The sequence below is a fragment of the Siniperca chuatsi genome, linkage group LG3 (assembly GCF_020085105.1).
Source record: "Siniperca chuatsi isolate FFG_IHB_CAS linkage group LG3, ASM2008510v1, whole genome shotgun sequence".
NCBI classification, from domain to species: domain Eukaryota; kingdom Metazoa; phylum Chordata; class Actinopteri; order Centrarchiformes; family Sinipercidae; genus Siniperca; species Siniperca chuatsi.
This window is the reverse complement of record NC_058044.1, coordinates 18159152-18182892: the sequence shown is the minus strand read 5'-3', so window position 1 is coordinate 18182892 and position 23741 is coordinate 18159152. Positions and strand designations below refer to the sequence as shown.

At 39.5% G+C, this 23741-nt stretch overlaps 3 protein-coding genes and 1 pseudogene across 5 annotated transcripts; 1 reads left to right on the top strand and 3 right to left on the bottom strand.

Annotated features, from left to right (window-relative positions):
* Positions 1-4857: 4857 nt before the first annotated feature.
* LOC122873450 lies at positions 4858-6453 on the top strand (annotated as a pseudogene).
* A 3251-nt stretch (positions 6454-9704) lies between these two features.
* LOC122873313 (forkhead box protein D3-B-like) lies at positions 9705-11918 on the bottom strand. Its single transcript, XM_044189892.1, has one exon. The coding sequence runs from the start codon at positions 11298-11300 to the stop codon at positions 10386-10388; it is 915 nt and encodes a 304-aa protein (XP_044045827.1). The 5' UTR covers positions 11301-11918; the 3' UTR covers positions 9705-10385.
* A 556-nt stretch (positions 11919-12474) lies between these two features.
* Positions 12475-19543, bottom strand: zglp1 (zinc finger GATA like protein 1). Of its 3 annotated transcripts, none has more exons than XM_044190733.1 (5): positions 19412-19543; positions 16143-17621; positions 15907-16019; positions 14574-14667; positions 12475-13575 (listed from the first exon to the last, which is right to left on the bottom strand). In XM_044190733.1, exons 2-5 carry the CDS (start codon positions 17606-17608, stop codon positions 13443-13445), a joined length of 1806 nt encoding a protein of 601 aa, XP_044046668.1. In that variant the 5' UTR covers positions 17609-17621; positions 19412-19543; the 3' UTR covers positions 12475-13442. The 3 variants fall into 3 exon arrangements, with proteins under 3 accessions (XP_044046668.1, XP_044046667.1, XP_044046669.1); XM_044190732.1 differs by lacking the exon at positions 19412-19543 and adding an exon at positions 18919-19205; XM_044190734.1 differs by lacking the exon at positions 19412-19543 and adding an exon at positions 18247-18539.
* On the bottom strand, positions 19336-22669 carry fdx2 (ferredoxin 2). The gene is made up of 5 exons (XM_044190735.1): positions 22399-22669; positions 21992-22043; positions 20832-20938; positions 20658-20745; positions 19336-20541 (listed from the first exon to the last, which is right to left on the bottom strand). The coding sequence occupies exons 1-5, from the start codon at positions 22583-22585 to the stop codon at positions 20385-20387; spliced, it is 591 nt and encodes a 196-aa protein (XP_044046670.1). The 5' UTR covers positions 22586-22669; the 3' UTR covers positions 19336-20384.
* Positions 22670-23741: the final 1072 nt, after the last annotated feature.

Below are 23741 nucleotides of genomic sequence, written 5' to 3'. Positions count from 1 at the left end.
TGGGGGATTATGGTTCAAAGGGGCTGTGCTAAGATTGTACAGATGACTTTGGCCTGCATATTCACTTATCTCTGTTGCAGGTTGTCAATAATTAGGAAATGTATTGCAGATTGGTTCCATATTACTGTTGCCTGGTTCTGACATTAATCTTATGTTGACCTTTAGATGGATCACCAATTACTTTGAAGATCACAGAAAACAGATACAGTACAGTCAGTTTATGAGGCATGCTGTTAAGGGCAGATAAAGTGCAAATATGAGCACAGAGATAAAATCATGGATGTATAAAGAGAACTGGATACAGAGTTAGTGGTGGGGACCTGTTCATTTCTATGAAAGCTGCTTAGTGGCAAAAAGATTCGACTTCCAGGTACAAAATGATCCAGATCTTCCGCATTGTGAGGGCCCCATAACAGCAAGCGTTCTAGCTGGCTAACTTCCAGTTTAGCCCTTCGCTAACTTGAATGGGGAATAAAATAATTGTGTGGCTCTTCTAGATTTTCCAAATGTTATCGGACCGAATGGATCAAATTCTGATATCGAAACGAATCATTTCGTGGGGGTTGTGACGCTCAGAATGTAAGTTTATGGGAAAAAGTCTTTTGGGGCCAGTGTGCATCACGTGACGGACCCATAAATTGTAATTACACAGTTTGGCCACTGTCAAATAGGCTTCAAAGCCAGCGCACTTCCTGGGGGCTTGGGTAACATGAGCAACATTCATAAATGGTGGTGGGTAGGGGTGGGCGATCTGAAGAAAAACTGTGGGATGATATAACTTTGTAAACTGTCAGAAATTTGGCTATATATTTTATACTGTGGCAACCACTGCTGGATTGTCAGAGGGCAACTGCCCTGGGGTCCCAGACCCTCTGGGGGTCCAGGTTCACTGTGTGTCAATTAGTTTGTGGAAATTTATTGAATTACAAATGTTTTTCTTTAATACTATATGCACCAATAAAGCACAATATAAACTAAAATGATAGGGTCCATAAAGCCCCTGAAAACATGACTTCAGATCTAAAGTATTTCTCTGCAACATTAATGACTAAATATTCAACAATCGAAATGTGTTTAGGCATTATTTATCACAAGTTTAACTAACAAGTTAATCTGCTTCATCAGGACTGTGTGGGTGTGGTTTGATCTGATTTGATTGACAGAGACCAAAGAGCCCACCAACTGTTATCAGTCTGATTCGAATGTTGCTGAATTCTGATTGGTGCACAGAAGGACGTGACATCACCGTTTTCCATCTGAGCCCCGCTCACTTCAGACCACTGAGAAGAACACAGAAAAAACACAAATACAGAAATCTCTCATGTGAAATAACTGAAACTGTTTTAACTTTGGCAGAAACTCATTACTACCCATTACTGATAGAAGAAGCTGATTGAGAAAATAATTTTTCATGGCCTTTAAAGCGACACTTGCCCTATAACCTAATCTTGAGGCCCTTTCTTGTTGAGGGGCCCCGAGTTAAAATCTAGTTTTAAGGTCTCTGTTATTAAAGTTTATACTGTTGCTTACATTGTGCATATTCCTAAATGAATGTGTGCATAATCAAGTTACCACAAATTAATTACTAACTAATGCACACAATGCACTGAGAGTGGGAGAAACAGGGGCGGGTCAATAGGGGCCCACAGCTCATTTTTGCCTTGTGGCCCACACTAGGTCAATTGGGCTCTGGTGGCAGCTGTCCTTTAATTATCTGTATCAGGCCATTGTGGCTTATGTTGCAAATCAATGTGTTTTATTGGATATCATCAATGTGATGAAGTACATTGATTTGTCAGGTATTTGATTAGCTGTATTTCGCCAAAAATTATGCCAAACACATATTCTACATTCACATAATAATCCACTCCATGTGAGATGGCTGACTGAACAATGGTGATGGTGATTATTATTTTGATGGTGTGGTAATGAAGATCTGATTTGCTTGAACTTGCAACACCAGCATGACGTACACAGACAAAATGAACAAAGAGAACAAGGCAGCCAACTAAGAAAACAGGAGTTTGCAAGCTCACATATGAGCGGAGGAAAGAGCGAGCGAGGGCGAAGGGGAGTGTGCTTCTATGAGAGTTGGGAGTCAACCAGGGTGGTCCTATAGCTACATGCTCAGATGGGAGGCTTGTCAACACAACAGCAGAAAACATCCAAGTCATCCCCCTCCTCCTAACTTCTCCCAACTGTGGCAGACACATCCAGAGCTGGCCAGTTCAGTGGTGGGTGGAGGAGATGGAGGAGATTAACCCCAAGTTAGGTCTGGCTAGCGGGTGTCTAGCCCTGAGGACAGTGGCGTGGGCGCAGAAATGCGTTGGTTCCAATCAAATTCAAAACACTTTGCAGCTGTTTGTTTTTGCTGATTCAGGTCTCCAACTGTTCTTTGCTAAATATCCAGTTCAAACCAGTCAGTTTGAATTTAATGGCAGCTGTTGATGTGTATATATTTGGAAAGAAATTAAAGTACAGATTTATTTGATCCAAAAATATTCAAGAGTTATCAAGCCAGAGCTCATTAAGGATCCCTTTAACTCTTGTGTCCCTGGCTTGGGTCTCCAGCACCTGTCAGCTCCACTTTTTTATGAGCACTGGAGGCAGGAGTGGATACAGAGCAGCAGGGTAGAGCAGTTTGGAGGGAGGAGAAGCAGGGAAATGGGAGGAGGAGAGGAACGTGATATTTATGGGCTGCAGGGTGGCAACAGTGCAGCATACAGCACAGCACTGAAGGGAGCAGCTCTTACAGCAGATCTCACCTTCTCTCTCATCCAGTACAGGACCGCCACAACTGCCTTCAAGGCTATTTTGCTCAAGTTATCATCCATCTAAGATGATAACAATAATAATTCTAAAAGACTTCAGCACAGCTTGGACTATGACTCCATTCAACACTTTCCTTTGAATCAGTATGTAACAGGTAACACTGTGTGAAGCAGCAAAACATCCAGACCAAAAAACGCCAGCATACACAGCAGAACTGTTCTAGGATTTTGGTGGCCCTAAACGAGATTTTATTTGTGGCTCCAAAACCCTCCCAGTGCAAAATCACACACACTGCTCATAACTGAATGAACACACACACACACACACACACACACACACACACACACATAATAGAGATGGACAAATTAATTAACAAATCTCTTACTTAATTTGAGGGTTGGCAAGTAGCTACATCTACAAACAGTAACATTATATGAAAAGTAAATGAAGGAGAAAAACACATTGTGCAGGATCATTTTGAAAACAAACAAACTAGATTTTATTAAACTAGAAAGCCAGCCTAGAAATAGAAAGAGAGGGAAGGAGTTCCTAGCTGAACTATTTTGTTTGGATTTGTCAATTTTTTCTTATTGATTATGCCACAGATGCGTTGATACATACTTACTGATAAGACTACAAAGGCAGTTCATCTTCTGACGCCTTGGCAGCTATTAACCAATGCATGATGAGGGGCGGTTCTAGGGTCCCATTATTGGGGAGCCTAATTAATCTAACCTAACCTTAAGTCTAATTGCATTAAATGTTGTATTTTTTATGAACATTTCAATTAGTCATAGATGTAAAATTGAGGAGCAAAGTGAGGCAAAACTCTACATACATGAAAGGTGTTTTTTGATGTTGGAGCGGTTTATCAGTGCTTGGACAATGAGTTTCAGTTCTCTGACAAGGAGTGTGCTGCTGTCCTCAGAGTAGAGACCCAGATCTCACTGGGACAACTGTGCTCCAACGAACACAGCTCCCAATATAGTGTCAGGTGGAGAGGAAAAGGACACAGGATGAGCAAGAAGTGAATGTGTTAATTGTAGATATATAAAATATGTGTATATATAATAGGTATTTTTCAGAAACAAACAATTGTAATAATATTTTTCTGATACATTTGAATGAAGTGTTATTGTTTTATTGTGGTTACTGCCTAGTTACGAGCCAGATTTCATAGGTTTATAGTTATATTTTTAGAGTGCACCATTGTTTTGAATTTTGACATTGCTCAGAAACAATAAGTTAATACAGTAGTTTATAGGTTGGTTGTTTCTAATTAAAGTTAAACACATCTTTCATTTTAGAATGAAGGCATTATCCTAGCCATTATCGGTGGTGATTTGCATTTAATTTGACGTTAATGGAGCACATGATTCTAATTAGTTTTCCTTTTTAAATTTAAATCAGCATTGTTACAGGCTTTTCATTTTCTGGCTATATATAGACTAGAGGTAATCAGATTACATCACGCTTTGTGAGTAATCCAACAATCACATATTCTGTCATTGTAAATTGTAATCATTAACGGATAATGTTTTCCAAGTTGTCAGCATCACCTTAAATATAGTATACAATAGTAACCCCCAAAGCTAATATAAATAAATTCTGTTTTTGCTTTTCAAACTCTGAGTGGTTTCATTTTAATATATTGCAGGCTCAATTACTGAGCCGTAACTGGCTATTTTAATATTGGGCTTGTTTTGGGCTTGTTTTTGAAGCCGCTGTTGCTTATTTGTCTCACAAGAGTTGGCAACACTGGATGAAAAGAGGAGCGAATATATAAATACAATCAAACAGTAGTCCACCTTGTATTAAGCACGACTATGTTCCAAACATGAAGTGGATACTCGTCTTTTCTTTTCTTTCTCTTGTTTTATCACTAAGAGAAGGACAAGAAAGAAGTTGTGTTATTTATATCAGGCTACTTTATCAGTGCTTGGGCAGTGGGTTTCAGTTCTTAGTTTTCAGTGCAATTAACACCCCTTCCTCATTCACAAACTGCACCACCCAGCCTGATAAAAGCAAGCAATCTTTGATGATCCTGGAGGAGAAAGCCGCATGTCTTCCTTTCTTAGACATTGTATGATCATTTTACGCACAGACAACAACCATGGGCAACAAACCCTCACGTCATTGTGAACTAAAGATAAGAATACAGATGAGAAAACCGTCTTTAAAGCCTGCGACAATGCAGTGTACAGGATTCCTGCTCTTTTCTACGAGAGAGAAAGTGGAACTCTTCTAGCCTTTGCAGAGCAGAGGGAAACTACAGATGACTCCTGTACAAAAAAGCTGGTCATGAAAACAGGAAAGCTGAAGAAGGAGGGCTCTGACATGAGGACGATTGAGGTAATCATCCCAAGCAATTGTTTCATTGCTGAATTACTTGTGAATATACAGTTTAGCTTTCAACCGCATCAAAACTGCTTTGTTTTATTTACACATCTCTGAATAATATCCTTTCTAGTGGTCAAAACTCAAATGTGTGGAGAAGGCACATGTTGATGGATACCGTCCTATGAACCCCTGCCTGGTGTATGAGAAAACCAGCAAAACATTTTTCCTGCTTTTCATCTGTGTCAAAGGCAGAGGGCTGGCAGAGATGGTGGGGCTGCAACAAGTCTCGTCTCTGCCACATCACAAGCAAGGATCATGAACAAAGTTGGAGCGATGTGACTGATTTGACTGACAGTGACACACTCAGTGAAATTAAGACCTGGGCCACATTTGCTGTTGGGCAAGGCCATGGTCTTCAAACAAAGAGTGATAGAGATAGATTGATCGTCCCAGCTTATGCTTGTACTTCTTGCTCCCGCTCATTCTGTTGTATAATATGTAATTGCTCTATGCCATGTGCACTCTATCTGTATAGTGACGATTATGGTAAAAACTGGCAGTTGGCAAAATGCTTTAAAATCAGTCAATTGAATGTCAAATGGCAGAGGTTTCTGATGACGCAGGCCTCTACTGCATCTACTGCAATGCAATGTCCGTAGTAAGAGAGGTTTTCGAGAGGAAGCTCTTGATAAGAATGATGAAGCTGGTTTTATCACCCTCCCGTCTAAGCTTGTGGAAACAGGTTCAGGCTGTCAGGGAAGTGTGGTCTCCTTTCCAGCTCAAAGTGAAGCTGCACATACATGCAGATGGTGATCCAAGCCAGAACCCAAACAAGTGGCTATTCTTCACCCACCCAAGTGATAAAGGATTCATTTAGGAGTGTATCTGAATAAATCTCCAAGCAACCCAAATGCATGGAGCAAACCCTGGATCATCAACAGTGGTAGTGGTACTCAGACCTGCCTTACATTGGTGATGGTTGGTTTGCATGTCTAATGGAGTGTGGGGAGCAGAAAGAAACTGAGCAGATAGCTTCTGTAGTTTTTAGCTACAATGAAGTCAAGCAGGGTATTGAAGAGAAGTGTTGTTCTTGTATTTATATGTGACTATTAAAAATGAATAGGGGCTCTACAAATACACATGACTGTAAGATGCTGACTTTGATTTTTTTACCATCCATGAAAATGTATGATAATATGCTTTTGTTGATATTTCAGATGTTTAATTCCATAAATGTAGTATTTGCTGTTTTCAATGGAAATTCATGGAAAGCATGATTAAATGCATTAAACTGGCCTATCTTTCTAAACCTAACCACCAATTCTGCACTTACAAATGTTAATAAAGTAATTAAGGGTCACGTGTGTCTCATTTGTAGTAAGCCAACAATATGTTGTATATATACTGTGTATATATATATATAATGTTTTTATAAATCTGCATTGTTGGGTCTCTGTAAATAATTTTATAAAGAGTATGGTCTTGCTGTTCTATATTCAAGAGCAGCTTCCAGTATTTATGGTCTCAGTTAGACAGGTCCACTTAATTGGGAACAAGCTTGTCTACAGGCTTCCAAATGTAAACTGAGATCTGGACACCAGTACACTCGATCAACAGACTGTTGATACTTCACTGTTTTATGTTTTAATTGTTTCATTGTCTTATAGTTTGTTTTCATTGTCTCTAGAGATAGCAATGTCAGTCTGTCCACAAGATCAGAGTTTTTCTCTAGCGCCACCATAAGGTTCACATTTGTGTTTTTGCGTGAAATGTCTCGATTAGTAGACAGATTGCCATGAAACACATTTCCCCCTCAGGATGAAGTGTAATCACTTTGATGACCCATTAACTTTTCCTCTGATGCCATCATCAGTTCTTTGGTTTATGACTGAAAACCTGCAAAACTAATAACATTCCCTTCAGCCTCAGCTGTACTTTGCGTAGCAAATGTTAGCATGCTAACATGCTAATTTTAGACCTCCCTGGAAAACAATGCTTATGCTGAGTGGATCCTTCAGAAACTAAGCTGAATTGAAATTAAAAAGATTTGAATCTCCAGACACCGTGGGCTGAGTGATCAAATATGTATTTTGTAATTTGGGTGAAATGATCCTTTAGCTCATGTTAAGAGTTGGTAAAGGGTAGGAAAGGTGCCGAGAAAGAAAACAGCACAAATGCCAGGAACAAGTTTCAGGAGTATAAAAAAAGATTAATTGAAAGCAAATGTCCCTTTATCAAAGAACATCACTGAGCCTGTAGAGGTCCTGGTGTTTACTCTTGGTCCACCTCTGTGTCGTTTGTTGACCAAGAAACTGCAGTGATGTGTGGTAAAAATGGGCAAACATATGCGAGCCCCTTCACTGCAAAACACAGAAACACAAAGACAAATTCTCCAATGTGTTGAATCAGTTAATGGGTGACTGCGGGTGAGCTGTTTACGTCATGTCTCAGCTCTCTGCTTTGGCTGCTGTCAGTGTCCGCTTGTTTGGAGCTGGGGAAAAAAGTTTCAGCAATCATCTCATTTTCTGCTTTTGTTGTGGTTTTATTTCAAGGCCTGACTATAATTGGACACATTTTTCCCTAACACACATCCACACCTCTGAAAGAGAGCCGAGGATCTATCAAGCAGCTGTTTGGATGAAAAGTTGTCAGCAGAAATAAACTGGATTGTCACTTTGACCTTATGTTCGTCTGTCATTCCCTCTCTGCCTCATGGATTTTTTTGTTTCCAAATGTGACACTCACTTTCTTTGTCTTTTGTATGGAAGTCCATTTCTGCCAGGAAAGTTAGTTATGATTTAAATAAATGCACATGTAAGTCAAAATTATGTGATAGTGAGTGAAAATTTTGATGTTTTATCTCATAATTTCGTTTTATCATGAGCATGTTTTTCTCATGTCTAACTTTTCACCGATTTTTTTCTGTCACTGGTGGAAATGGACTTCCATACTTTTGCTTTGCCATTCCACTCTTTCAATAAAGTCTTTCTCTTTTATACAGACATGTGGATAACTTATGAGCTCATGGGTGGCTCTGCTGTTATATGTCTCTGTCATCTGTCCATTCCAGGTTTTAGGGATTAGAGAGGCGTCCCCCTTTCCTATCACAGGGCTCAGGGGCTCTGGTTCACTGACTGACTTTAAGGGGCCACACTCCATGAAGATATACGGAAGAAATTGGAAATTTATTTTTTCAAAGTGGGGAACAGGACAGTAAGCGTGTATATGCGCTATAATTGATTAAACTCATATATGACTGAGTATGCCAGGAAAAGCAAACTGCTCCCTGGGGGGTTATTTAGGTGGACGGCAGCTATTTATAGATTGCAGAAGACCTGCTATGAGCCACATCACACTTACACCAGCAGCTACATCCTGGGAGAGATTTCCTCCACACATTTACCAAGTGTTCTTCTGGAGTGGATAAAATGAAATACAGTGCAAAAAATGTTTCCTACCTCCTTAGCAAGAGTGTAATGTAAAACTGACTGTAAAAACATGCAAAACTGTACATTGAACTGTAAAAACGTGTTAAACTTATGTTGGAGTGAAATAAACGTGTTTCAGAAATTCAAGATGTTTTGAAAAAAAGGTAAAACTGAAAAATAGAAGAAGAAGGGTTATACTAGATATTCCATGTAAAGTTTGGGTTTCCTCTTGTGAGGAATGTTATTTTGCATTGATGGGTTTGACAGGAGGACACTGTATGAAAGCAGATTAACAACATTTGTCAGTTACCCGTGATGCTGCTTATTTTTTTTATCTACTGTTTAAATTAGTGTTGCAACTTCTTACACACTCACCCTGCTTCACACTCTCTTACAATCTCTTACACACCCATACAAACACTCAGATACAAACGTTTTATATAGGTAAACTGTACATGTTGTACTTTTTACTCAAGTAACTACTTGAAAACATATGTATATATGATGAGCTTTATGCAATTATTGGCTATATAATGAACTAACAGATTAACTCCACTGGAAGCTACAACATTAAAATGGTGATAATATGCATAAATGCATCACTCTGAAAAAGGGCCATTCTGCATCGTGACTACTTTACCTTTAATGTTTCAGTACATTTTACTGCTCATATTATCTCTGTAATTAGGCTACATAGAATTATGATTGTGTATTTTTCAGTTGTGGTATTGCTACTTTTACTAAACGATCTCTGCAGGCGCACTTCTGCCGCTCATATTTCCACACAACAAAACAAAGAGCACTTGGTACATCCGATTAAAGCCAGCGGTACAGTTTTAACTTGTATTAATACCTGACGGCCAGATGATCAAATGTATTTGATATTCATGCTGAACACTGCTTCGGTCATGTGCTACGTATTTAGGCTGCAGAGGCTCACAAGACCAGCGTGTGTCATGAAGGCCTGTTTTGGCGAAATGGGACTTTCAAACATGATGTGGAAGACACGCGCGCGCGCGCGCGAGCTCAAACGGTCACTCAGTAAAGGGAGGGAGAGAGAAAATGTGCACATGTTCAGATCTTTTGTGCCCTCTTGTGTTTACATCCACTCTAAACTTATAACAATGCTGATCAATCATCCACAGCTAAATAAACGCAGCGATGTCACCACAAACAATTTTTATTTATTTTTCAAGCCAGAGAAGTGTAGGTACGTTTGTGCAAATCCATAGGCCTATCGGAGAAGTTCAACATTTACCTAAGAGCTTGGACTGTTTCACATACCGGCATACTACATTTAATTTTTTTATAGCCTAATTTATAATTTTCTTCATTCTGATTCTAACAAATAAAACGACCCCCTTTGCCCGAAAATGCTCTATACTACTACTACTACTACTAGTAGTAGCAATAATAATAATAATAATAAGTTTTTTGAAATTATATTAAGAATATGGAATAAATCTTTTTTTTTTTTTTTCGTGCGCAACTCTCACGAGTTTTGTAATTCTCGTGCGCTTTAATACCCACAAATCGTTCACTTGAGTCTAGTCTTAAATTTCGTAAAAACAAAAAGACAAAAAAATATGTAAAACAGTCAGTCAAAATGTAAGGAAAATAAAATTTCAATCACGTTTTATTCCAAACATATTTAAGAACTGTAAAATATCACCTATTCAAAAACATTTGCTTCTAGCAATCAAATAACTAAACATGGTGGCCTGTGTGCAAGCTTAGGCCATCATTAAAACTGTAGTATTTTTACATAATGTGCCATGGGTTTATTTAATATCAGGCTGAGAGGAAGAAGATTCCTTAAGTTCAAGACAGGCGGATATCATTACATTAAATTGAATTAGAAGAAACGTTTATGATCCCAGTGGGGAAATTGGACAACTGAGAAACAGGGTAGCTGGGTATCATTCTGTGCAGCGAGACAGGAGGCATGAACGAGGAGTTTGGAGCCAAAGATGGGACAGCGGCGCAGCGTCCCGGGTCGAAATGTTCAAAAGTTAGACAAGAAGGGAAAGTCTTGGAGAGGAGCGAGGAGAGCGCAGGTATGATGCTGCTTACAGGCGAGATGCTGGGACCAGTGTGGGAGCTTAAACGACTTCTTATGCCCAGGTCGTGGTACAAATCGGGACCCTGGGGACAACCCATCCTGTGCGCTCCGAGGAGAGGAAAAACGGGCATCAGGCTGCGCTCCTGCGCTCTGGAGACCTTCAGCGCTCCCAAATAGAAATGTTGCCTCTTGAAGCGTTTCCTCCGCCGAAGAAAGCTCCCGTTTTCAAACATATCGGCCGACATGGGATCCAGGGTCCAATAGTTTCCCTTGCCAGGATTCCCAGGCTCCCGGGGCATTTTCACAAAGCAGTCATTTAAAGACAAGTTGTGACGGATTGAGTTTTGCCACGCAGGAAACTTCTCCCGATAATACGCAAAGCGCTGGCTGATAAAATCACATATCTCACTGAGGGTGAGTCTCTTTTTCGGGCTCTGGAGGATGGCCATGGTGATGAGAGCGATGTAAGAGTACGGGGGCTTCACCGAGGCGGTTCTCCTGCCTGAACCATCCTGTAACCGGTCTGCAAAGTCTCCCTCCTCCCGGTTTTCAGGAGTGAAGGATGAAGCGCTTTGCTCGAACTCGGCATTACCCTTACTGAACACTGACACATCTGTGTTCTTCACATCTTCACCACAGTCTGCCTGTCCCTCTACGTCAATGTCCGTCTCGTCCATGAGTTTGCTGTCCAAGGTCATGGTCCAGAGTGTCCGGTGGCACGGCGGCCCTGTCTGGGACAGAACAGGCGCAGACCCCCTTCTCTCCTTTCATTCACAAAAAAAGCTGCGCATCTGACTGCATCTTTGACTTTTTAGCCTCCCACTCTAAACGTTCTCCTCCTCCTGCAAACAGTCTTCATCAAAACAACAGCAGATTCAAACCTGAAGCAATGAGCTGATGACATGTTTTGGATTCCTGTTTTATACAAGTACTTTTTTCTTTATCTATAACAATGGCTGCAACGACACAAAATACAGCTGCATAACTGCTTGTCTTTATTATGCTAGATTCCTTTCGAATGCATTGCAATTATTTTCATTGAAGGCCTATTTTAGTTTACTGGCTCAAAAATGACTCCCAGGGTGTATTGGCATTGGTGAAAGAAGTATTCAGATCCTCATAGTGTAAGTAGCAATAACACCCTGTACAAATACTTAAGTATTTACTAAGTCCTGCATTCAAAATCTACCTTAAGTACAAAAGCAAAATAAGATTATTCAGCTGGTCCCTCAACAGAATCTGTTTCCAATAATATATAATATTATTGAATTATTCATGCATGAATTTTTTTTTTAACAATACTCTAATAAAGTACAAGTACCACAAAATTGTACTTAAGTACAGTACTTGAGTATCACTGTTCATTATGTTACATGTTGATGTTTAAATGACCACAGCGGGTGAGATTGTTTTGGATTGAAATAAGCTTAATGTAAAAATAAAGCAAGCACATTCATTTTTTTGAGCTTGTTTGTATCTTTTATGTTCTTGGCTTAAACAACGGTCATTTCCTTCAGTGTTCCTCATCGCTGGATGGTTTGGCACATGGTGAGAGAGGCAACTCTCTCTCTAGCTGGCTGTTTCAAATAAGAGGAAGACGTAATCCGTTTTGAAATAATAGCTGCACTGTATCAATTCATGTGAGGCCACCCACTTGGCAAATGGGCCTGTACTGCAGGGTGGGCCGAGGAAACTGTGGGAAGTCTCATTAATGAACAATTCTTCCCTGTACCTCTCCATATAGTTAAATGTGATATGTGTACCCCTCTGAAACTATTGTACTATTTTATAGTCATTGCATTTTTAGTAGGGGATTTATATCATAAGTACAGACCTTACTTTTGTACCTAAAAAGAACCAGGAAACAAATTGGATGTTTCATACTGAATTTAATACAGACCAAAACCATGCAAGCTCACACAAAAGTCTTTTTTCCCCTCTTCTTCTCCTCAGAAAAACAGCCATGCTAAGGAAATTAAACCAGTTAAACCAACAACCAAAATAACAACAAAAAAAGAAACAATCCCCCCAAAAACAACCATAATTTGAAACAATGACAAAGACAACACAATAAATAACTGAATTGAACTTGTGCAACTAAATGTGTATCTACTGAACTTAGCAGACATTCTTGCTGTCAAGGTCAAGAGAAGTAAATTGTTTTGCAGTTAATAACCGTGAACACAGCACTGAGCTCAGGTTGCTGTTTTTTGGTCCTGTACAGAAATAACTTTCTATTGCAGCCATCTGGCACTGCAGACCATTATACACAAGCAACACTGAGGCTATTTAGAGGGAAAATGTCAACAATTATGACTAAACTCACTGAATGTGTCTACTTCTTATAGTAGCCCTTCAGTATGCCATCAATGTGTGCAAATGATTCTCAGCTCTGCTACAAACTATGCTTCATCAATATATTCCTCTTTGTGTAGATAGAGGAAAACAAACCCATCAACTATATAAGATCTGTCACATGCTACATACAGGTTAGCAGGTAGCACAAATAGGATCAGTGTAGTAAAGATTGAAGTGTTTTTAAGAGTTATACAAGGTTTTTTTTCTATCTAGGTTTTTTTTAACCTGTTTGTTTTTCCCTGGTGTATACAGCATCAAGGGAATTAGTGCTGCTGCCTGAGGTACGACATTATAGCAGCGAGACTAATTTAAATACTCTGAGTCAAGTAAGATGTGAGAAGCTGCTCCTCCATGTTTGCATTCACATCTGTAGTGAATTGTAGAAGACTAAGTAGAGTGTAGTTTTTAACTGTTGTGTGCAAGAGTGTGTGAAGAGCTTCGTCACATGTGGACATAAAAACCTTTTGCTCTGTGTATGTTCCCTAGGTGGTGTGTTTCCGCTGAGCTGAGGTCAGCCTCACAAAGTTTCCACACTTGAGGCAGCATGAGTTGGAGTTGCCCTCTTTCCTGGGGATATGCCAGCAGTTGATGCAGCGCACTCTGTACTTCTTATACCTTCAAAAGTCAAGACAGAAAAAGAAAAAAAATACAATGGTGATTAAACTCTCTTCTTTTTAATGTAAGGTATCATGATGAATGCTGTTTTTGTCCAGTCCTCAGAAATTGTTGATATTTATCTATGAAATGTATATTTGAAATGTCCCAGTTTAAGATTGCCAATCTAGAATCACTGCAACAATGACTCAGCATCGTATTTTTCAGAAGCAAACTGGTGTTTATTTCTGCAGGCTATGATTATGAAAGAGAAAACACAAGACAATCAACACATTAACACCAAGTGATTCATATGGTCATCCTCTGTTGCAAAGGTGCAGCATGTATCTCATGTAAGCAGTAAAGTGTGTGAGTACACACTAAATTAATTTTCTTAGTATACCTCTACAAGCTCTTTTTGACACTTTCACAAATACAACAGAAGAAACTGGAGTAAAACATATTTATGGTGCCAATGAGCCAATAGCAGAGCTGTTTAAGTGTTGTGCTTTAAAGCCTTAGTCCATTTCAGCATTTGTTGCTCTCCATGAGTCTGTAGTTTTATAGCGTTGTTTCTAATCCTCTATGGATTGTTGTTACTGATAACTGTTAATATGCAAAATTAACTTTCTGAAAAATATGACCAAAACCATCAACATCTTGATAAAATGATATACCGCCCAATGCAGTCTAAGCCTTTATATGTTATGTTATAAGTATTACATTTTTGGAACCAGTTTTCCACAAAATATCATTTGTCCGTAATAATTAAACTTTATTTGTTCATATGGACAATCAATCCTCTGGACTAATCATTATTAACCTAAATGTTACAGCCGATATGGAAAATCAAACTCTGTGGAAAACCTATATTTCTGAATGTCTGAAAAGTTAAGACTAAATTCAATTAAATTGAAATGTAGCTTTAGGCTCCCATAGTGATCTAATAGATCAGCCTTGTACACGGCTTCATGTGTGTGTTTTTAAAATATTCAGCCAGCAGTGTTAATAAGAGCTACCTTATTCCACAAGCATTACAGAGAGGGGTCCCGTCCTCTGCATCCCTCCACATGGGGGTCTTCCTGGTGCAGCATGATGCACAGACTTTACCCTCTTGTGAAACAGAAAGGAAACTTTAGTTTATCTTTTGTTAGTGTTACAGTAATTTTGAACAGAGCGTCCTTAAAAACTTATTTTCAAGCAATAGTTTGTACCCAAATAAAGAAAAGTACTTGTGATGCAACCAAAAGCTTTCTGGAAAATAACGCTACATTTCAGTGATAAGATTAATACTATAGTATGACCTGGAGGAGTATAACGGAATTTTTGATGTCATTCGATGACTAAAAATAACTGACTGAAAGCAATAACATCTATTGAGTGAAAGGGAAGATGTTCTCATTTGTAACACATATACAACTCTATATTCTTATGTATATTGAGTGTAGAAGTTCACTGTAACATCTAAGTAGCATTTTCCTGTTAATCACTCACACACAGAATGAGGCTGTATATCTGACTGATGTCACAGATAAGAGTCTCGGCTGTCGGGTCTCTGTGTGTTGGAGACACAAACTTCCTCATGTTCCTCTTTGACCAAAGAAGAAGCGTATGCAAATTTCAAATTGTGAAGGTTTGCTATTTAAAATGTGTTAAGAGGAGAGATACTGATCACTGGAATGAATTTTAAATGATTGGAAAGAAATTTTTATACTGCTGCCACTGGAAACATGGTGACTCAAGGCACCGGCTGAGCAGCTGAAAGTACAAATGTTGAAATTTATATTCCGTTTCATGTTCTCAAGGGAAGTAGTTGATACCCTTTATGGTCTTGGGAACCGTTTCCATAAATACTCATCAAATGTTCACCACCTGTCTTGAGTGATGCTGTCAAGTCACATGTTGATGTGGTGGCGTCCTCTAGTGGAGAAAATGGGAATTTCATGCAAATACATACTTCACTACACCATTACTTCAACTGTAGAGTAAAGCTTCTGATGGATTAATTTTAAATACATAACATGGCAGCATTTATATTTGAACATGTACCATTTATTTAGTTCATATTATATATTATACTACTTTTTCTGAGGTTTTCCCTTTTATTTCCCCCAATAAAAAGGTTTTTTGTGTGGAATCTTTTCTTATCTGAATGGGGGGGACCGAGGATAGAGTGACGTATGTCATACAGATTTATAAATAAAATTGACTTGACTCATATATATTTTATTACTGAGATTAATTAATTAATTTCCAGGGGCTCCACATTGCTGTTTATAGAGAGCCTGTAAAAAATAAAAATAAACTCACACCAGCTTCATTGAACAGTGCTGGTACTTGAGTGTTACTCACTGGAAACACTGGTCGTCGGGTCACTCTCCTCATCCGAGCTACTAGTTTTAAGGACTTTCTGAGATGTCCGTGCCCTCGGCCTCGGTTTTCTTACACTTTTGCAGAGCTCCTTGCTGTGATGGGTACACAAGCAGAAGACACCAATAATGAGTGCGAATTTAACTTACTGTAAGTTTAAGCTTTCATCACCATCTTCTAATTTCCCATGCAAAAACATTTCATAAATCTGTCACTACCTGTACTTTGAAGTTATGAGGAGCCGACACTGTTCCCTACTGTCGTCCAGCTCCGTGTCAATCCTGAATGTCACTCCCTGGAAGTTAGGGTCTTGGATATCAGCACTCCGGCTGGGACAAGGTTGTTTTCTAGGAGTCTTGGTTCTCCATTGCTGGGTAGACGGATGAACAATTTCCTCCTTTTGCACTGTCCTGGGTTCTGGTTTTGATGTTGCAGAAGGTGCAGTGTTTGTTTCTCCGTTGTAGCTTGAGGATTTCAGTTGTGCTACTGGAGGGGATTTTTCCTCTATGGGAGCATGTGTACATTCTGGTTTAAATGTCGTAATTTTGTCATCTTGTTTTGAGGTTGAGTGACACTTCCCTGTAGTGCTAAATAAGGGTGATGCAGATTGTGAAGAAGGCAGGATGGAACTCACAGGTGGAAGCTGGGTGTCATATGGGGGCTCTGTAGTCAAAGCAAGGTTTGCATTGTGGTCTAGTGTTAGTGCTGGCTTTGACAGAGCTACACTTGCATCTTCATTTGAATTAAAAGTTAGCTTGGTATTAGGGGATGCATTGGGGATTTGAGTTTGTGACAAAGCATTTTCAGAGACGGGTACATTCAAAATATCCTGTTCAGTGGAGAAACAATCCTTACAATCCTGGTTCCACTCAAATTGTCTGTTAACACTGAACGTGTCCTCCCTTTTGTCTCTGTGTTGAGGTTGAGCAGATGCTGTTGCACTTTCCTCCACCAGCTCTGGTCCAACAGTGTCTACTTTTTCAGCAGTCTGTGACTGAACACAACAGCCCACCTTGGAGTCTTTCACACAGCACTGTGGTTTATAATTACTGGCTGTTCCACTGCAGTCCCCTCTCACATCTCCCACAGGACTGACACAGGCTGGGATTTCTTGTCTCTCGTAGATAAAAAAAGATGGTCTCAAAGTGCATTTGACACTTACACAGTCACCTCCAACTCCCTGGTCTGTTACAGATGATGCTTTGTCTATTAAATGGCCTAATTTTGTGGTAGATGATACTGAACTTGGGTCTGACTCCTCTGCATCACTGTGATGCAGGAGCCTCTCACACTGCAGGTTGATCATACTCAGTACTTTCCAGGGGCTGTTGCGTTCAGGATGTGGCTCAACCAAAGTTGTGACCTTGCTGCTGTAACTTTCCTCCTTCACTTTCATCTGATTATAAGGTGACATACAAGACAAACTGTGCTGGCAGGAACTATTAGAGATTTGAAACGAATGTGCATCCTCTTCCTCTTTTTTAACTATGAAAGGACCTTGCATAGAAGTCTCATTTAGCCATGTGGAGGGTGAATTTGTGTCCAGGAAACTGCTGTGGATGGGGGATGCTAGCTTGGAAACTTCTTGGAAAAGGTAGAAGAGTGCTGAGTGGGAGGCATCTTGTTCCATTGTGCTCTGGTTTCCCTGGATGAAGGCAGCTTGTGTCCTTGGTCTTGTGCTCATGTTGAGGCAGTGTCTGCATCATAAATACAAACAAACAGCGTTTAGATCAGTCGTTCCCAACCCGGGGGTCTGGGATTGATTACAGAGGGAGGAAATAACAAATCCAAATCTTGCTACACAAAATTATGTTTATTTTCAGACATGTCTCTAATCTTTGCTTTTTTCCTAAAATATTGTATAGTTTTACCACCTTCAGGCCACTAAATGTTTTTCAAATAAAAACAGTCTGATGGAAAAACTACTCTTCAATTGAACTGCTCACAGCTGACAGACATGCACCCTGACTAGAGGTGGAAAGTAAATATTGCTTCATATTAATTAAGAGGTCACAAGTTAAAAGGGTTTGGAACCACTATTCTAGAGGCTGAATGGGACTTCAAACATTGGCACAATATAGAATATTTCACCATTTGAGCTATATTTATATCCATAGCTCCTGTAATTGAGCTAACCTACATAAGCTACTGGTTTATCCAAATAAGGAGATAACGGTAATCATCTAGCATAGTGTAATTCTTTTGTCATTTGAAAGGCTAACAAGGTCGAGCTGTCATTTCGCTTGAAAACATATATGACATGAAGGCGCCTGTTTTAAGGAGGAGACATTTTTTTATCAAAATGTAACTTATTTAACTCACCGGAAGAAATGTTAACAAAACCTCGAGCCCCCAATGTTATTAAATTGTGTTCTAGAACACAAATGTAGCACTAAGTTCTAGCGTTCTTTAATGTCGAAGATTTTCGCGGTTGTCTGTGTTTGACTGTCGCGCGCGCGGAAACAGGTCGCACGGATATTGATAAAATATTGATACTGAAAATGACTGAAAATGTATATTCTTCCACCTTTATTCTCTCGTATCTGTATCAGTAGGCTATGACTTCACTTTGGCCGAAATGCTTCGGACCACCCAAAATACAGTGATGGTCAATTTAATAGTATATATATGGAAGTTGGTGTACGTTTCTAGCAATTGATTTGGTTTTGTTTTAACTCTATGGTCATTCTGAAACATGCGGTTTGTTTGCTTCTAGTTTTATGTAGATCTACCAGAGCTCACTGCAGGCAGCCTGTAAGTTAAATGATCGCATATTCTGATCCATTATCTAATCTTTGAGCTGGCCCTGTATTCACACTCTAGCATCAAGTTCACCGATTTGTCAACTTTTGACTTGTTATGGCCTCTATTGCTAACCACGTCTTTATCATTTGGGCTTTAAGAGAACCGTTTGAAATGTGGCCAGAGTCAAATTCAAAATGTACAGTCCACCCAGCTAACCTGCCATCGCTGTGCCCCACTGTTGATGCTCACCTTAGCTCTGCAAATCGATCATCAACTAAAGGATGAAGTGTGCAAACTTGCTGGGAACTCAAACCGATGGAGCTGGTTGCTTTGACTGGGTGGTGTGTTAGACCAGGAGGAGTTGCGCGGGTGTTTTTGGTTTGCTAGATTACACCTACTGAAGAATAAAAGTGTTGTCCACACCGAGTTCCAGTTTCACTTGGTAGCTGCTGCAAAGCGCTTTTTGCGACAACACAGATGCCTGTGTAGATATTTGCTGGGTAAATGTGGAGGTTTTACCAACAATGGCCGCCTACTAATCATGCAGTGAACTAGCTTTGGTTATTTAAGTTTGGATAAAACAATGGAAACTTAATTTTTGTCCCCTTTGAGTCCTTATAGTTAGTGTTTAAAAGGTTGCTGGGTAATGAGGGCATTGTTCAAAAGTAACTTTTAAAAACTGATTTTATTGCACAACTTAAAATATTTGCAATTCCTAAAACATAATATACACTCTACTTACATTTGTGCGTAAGTTGGACAAGTACAGTAGACTTAGGTAATGGGTAGATGTGGTAAACTCATTCCATGGTAACTTGTCTCCACCTCCATCCTGCTCTGGATCAAACCACACCTGAACCAGATCAACTGATCAAGCCTTAATCACTGGCACCAAACAGGAAGTGCTTTAAAATGCATTTTCCATCCAACACTTAAAATACAATTCACTTGAATGTTTTGAAATGTTTATATTGAGTTAGTAAGTTTCAACAGTCTAAATTTTGATTTATTTTGTTAAGAGCTTAAAGCTTCCGGCAATTCTGTCTTTCAAATACACTTCACTCTAATATATGGCTTCTTCTTCTGTGTCTGGCTTCAGTACCATGCAGGGCTAACTATATTCAGTGGGTACTTATTGATTAGCCATCACAACAACTACAAATGAGCTTGGTACATAAAAATGAAAGTAAACACTATGCATACAATATCTGACAAGTGAATCAGGGTGACAATGATAGACTAGCAGAAATGATTGAGAACATCTTGTGATACTTGTGCGTATATGAGCTGTAACAAGGAATGTTTCATTAAATGACACAAAGCAAAACTTTGTTAAAACGTGCTCTGCAATGTATAACACAAACATGAAATGTCTCTTAAATTGCCTGGTGTTTTAACAAAGTTTGAGATTGAATAGTGTCTTAATGCTGGCCTGAGAACTCACCACATAAATAAATACATTGTCAGTTAAACCATAAATTTCACCTTCAGTGAGACTCATATATAGTGTCTGACCCTGCCTGATCTCATCTTTAGGCCTGTCCTGTCATTGGTTAACTGTGGAATTTGTCAGTCTGCAAGACGTCTTGGGAGTTGCTACGGACTTTGCTATCCTGGCCATGCATCTCTTCATGGATGCTCCCTCACTCAAGGGGCAGCACAGCGACACCCTCTCATCTTCCTCCAGTTCCCCTCTTCATCATCTGTGCGTCCTTTCAGTGAGGTTTGGGAACGTGGCCGTCCACGTAGAAGTTCCTGGTGACTTTCGGCAAGGTGAGCTCAATGCCGTCAAGCTCTGGAGTGAGAATGATCTGGCATCCCAGCCGGGAGTTCTCCTGAAGCATGGGCGCCATGTCCAACATGTCATCCTCCCTAGAGTGCCAATATATCTGTTAACATTTACAGTGATCACCCTTTCACCTCATCACACACATTTGTTGAAATTAAAATGTCGTATTTAAGGAAGATATCATTTGTAGCAGATCTACCTCTCATCGGGTTCTGGCAGTTTGTCAAAATGGGCAGCACTCACGTAGACCTGACATGTTGAGCAGGCCAGTGATGCCTCGCAGGCTCCTAAATGAAAGAGAAACACAAATAATGAGCAAATAAATGTCTTAAAATAATGCTTCAATGAAATAGCTTCAACTGTTAATGCTCACCTTCCAGGTCAACTCCGTGCTTGTGAGCCAGATACAGGACATTATCTCCCACTTTGGCCTTAATTGGGATCCTCTGGCCAGACCGATCTATATACACCACATTCACCCTAAACAGCAATAAGTTCAAAATAATTTAGCTTTATTAACAACCATTCATTTGAGTTTATCTGGCAAGGTTTTGAAAAAGTTTCATTCACCATTCTGCCCTTTTAATGCTTAAAAAAATAAAAGGTGGTAGCAAACTTCAGGTGCAAAAAAACCTCATAGGACATGGTGGTTCTATAAACAAAAATGTTTTCACACCGTCACCTTTTGGATATGTAATAACTAAATGGATCCGTTTTTTGTTTCTTATGTGACTGTTTACCTTGGCTACACACAGTTAATACAACTTATTGAGAAGCCTAAATACAAGAGCACAAACCTTTTTCCATTGCCTACATTCAATTTCTGTCCAACTGAGTACTGCTACTCATCCATGCTGCCGTTTTCTAACTAATGTAGGTACACATGGTGTTGTTATTGTAAGCGTCGGGCAAAACAAGATGGTTTCCTGCTCAAACACACCGTGTGAGTTGTGGTCCTAAATGGTCTTTACAGAAACCGACGGGTTATTGGGGTAGGTTTTCTGATATGTGCACATGAATTACTATTTTGTAAATAGTAAATGGGCTGCACTTACATAGCGCTTTTCATTCTTCGTAGGGCAAAGCCTTAAAATAAAATTTAGCTTCTCACTGACCCACTACTGGGAGCATTTGGAGTTCAGTTCTACCTCCTGAGCAGCAGCAGCCATACATTTCGTATTGAAAAAATTAAAATTTATACTTCAAATTTTATTAATATGTACCCTCAAATTAATAATTTTGCAGCCAAATGCCACATATACTGCTGGATTCAAGTACTACCACCTCCACCTTTAAATTCAACCACTGGTTCAATCTATGTTGAGCATGTGGTCAGTGTGCAAAAAAAAATGCACGTTTAGCATGACTAGGCAATAATTTGACCTCTTTCCCTGAAGATTAAATGTAGCCTCCAGTGACTTGGACTTTGATAGCAGTAGTAGTACGGGTGTTATTAAAAGTATAATGTGTGCATTGATTAACACCAGCTGAGAACACGTATCAAATCACAATAAAAGGCCCTAGTAAACTTACACATCATCTGGGTCCTCTGCATTGGAGCTCCCCTCCTCACTTTGGTGAAGACCTTTGGAAAAAAATAAGCACAAACAAAAGGACAGTGAGTACATCTGCTGTCAGTGGCGATATCAGCTCCTCCTGACTGTTCGGTTCCGGATGTGGGGAATGTTTGACTTGTTGCACAAAGTTTCACCATCCAATCTGGGAATGTTGACGTGAAGTTATACAAATGTTATTGAGCCGACTTGTTACTCTAATAATTTGCTAATATGCTTCGACCGCCTGCAAGCCAAACTTTGCTGGCATCAACAACAACTTACAAAAAAAGAATATTACTACTTATCAGACATATCGAAAACAGATAGCCCCCAGAAAAGAACCAGCACAATAAGGCTACGGTGTTAGCAAGCTGCATCACTCACCTATACTCGTCTGCAAGTGTCGACTTATCGTCCGGAAGCGATCAGAAGAAGCTATCCTTTGTAAATTAGCCACGCTGCTCACACAGCTCTTTAACCTGTAGAGGGGACATGTGCTACAGTCCGGTATTACTCGAGAAAGTCTGAAAGTCAGCCCCACGCTCGACCGGACAGCAGCGGAGGCCGCCATGATTCTGTTTTGGTCACATGGCCGAAAGCGGCCAATAGGAAAAGAGACGTATTTGCTGTGACGTACTTCTCTGACAGCAGAGGACGCTGCTGCTTCACACACTGCACAGGAGCAAAGACAACGTTATGATATTTGGTAGACTGGCAGCGGTGGAAGAAAGATTCAGACCCTTCACTTCAGAGAAAGTAGTAATACACGCTATGACTGTACTCCATTACAAGTCCTGCATTCAAAATTTTACTTAAGTTAAAGTACAGAAGTACTTAGAGTATTTACTTTAATTTCAATGTGCAGCCCCGTAATGCAGAATGACAAACGTAGCCAACCTTGAACTTTGAAAGTATTAAAAGTACTCATTATACAGAATGACATCTGTCAGTGTTGCTATATATAATTGTATTATTGGATTGTTAATATTGATGCATTAACATGTAAGCAGTGCTTCAATGTTGTGGCTCGTCGAGGTGGAGCCAATTTGAACTTTCCCTGTATACTGTTGGGCATATTAATCTATAACAATGGACCATATTTTATAAGATGATCATATGTTTTGTATGTAATATCTGACTCTGAAAAGTAACTAGTCACTAAAGCTGTCAGATAAATGTAGAGAAGTAAAAAGTATATTTCCCTCTCAAATGTGGTGGAGTGGAAGTATAAAGTAGCTTAAAATGGAAATACTCCACAAAACATTGTACATTATTTGAGTTAATGTAGAGTGTTACTTACCACCACAGGATATTGGGTGTATAAATTACTATCTATAATAGGTCAAAGACGAATAAATTGAATTCCCAGCAACATTAATTTGCTTCCATGAGAGTTGAGGTTTTACCTTCCTAGAAGCACTAGCACTAGTAACAGGTTAGAGGTCTGTTATTTCCCCATCTTTATCAAAGTAAATGTCAGAGGTGGAAAGTGCTGTGCTTAAGCACAATATTAAGGTACTTGTACTTGAGTATTTCCATTTTCTGTTTCTTCATATATCTTCATATCTACATTTCAGAGGTTAACGTTACACATTTTACTCCATAGAGCTATGGTTATTGGTTACCTTTTAAATGTAAAACATGTGATCAGCTTATAAAATATGATGTATTGTTATAGATTAATCTACCCAGCAACATATAAAGTATTTGGAATCGTTTTCACTATG

Coding starts and splice junctions, on each gene's coding strand:
- fdx2 (XM_044190735.1), bottom strand. CDS start 22,585: ATGGCGGCCTCCGCTGCTGTCCGGTCGAGCGTGGGGCTGACTTTCAGA. Junction 20,746..20,831: donor GCACGGAGTTGACCTGGAAG/GTGAGCATTAAC, acceptor TCTTTCATTTAG/GAGCCTGCGAGGCATCACTG. Junction 20,542..20,657: donor CTGCCAGAACCCGATGAGAG/GTAGATCTGCTA, acceptor TTGGCACTCTAG/GGAGGATGACATGTTGGACA.
- LOC122873313 (XM_044189892.1), bottom strand. CDS start 11,300: ATGACCTTGGACAGCAAACTCATGGACGAGACGGACATTGACGTAGAG.
- zglp1 (XM_044190733.1), bottom strand. CDS start 17,608: ATGAGCACAAGACCAAGGACACAAGCTGCCTTCATCCAGGGAAACCAG. Junction 16,020..16,142: donor CTCATAACTTCAAAGTACAG/GTAGTGACAGAT, acceptor TACCCATCACAG/CAAGGAGCTCTGCAAAAGTG. Junction 14,668..15,906: donor CCCGACGACCAGTGTTTCCA/GTGAGTAACACT, acceptor CTGTTTCACAAG/AGGGTAAAGTCTGTGCATCA.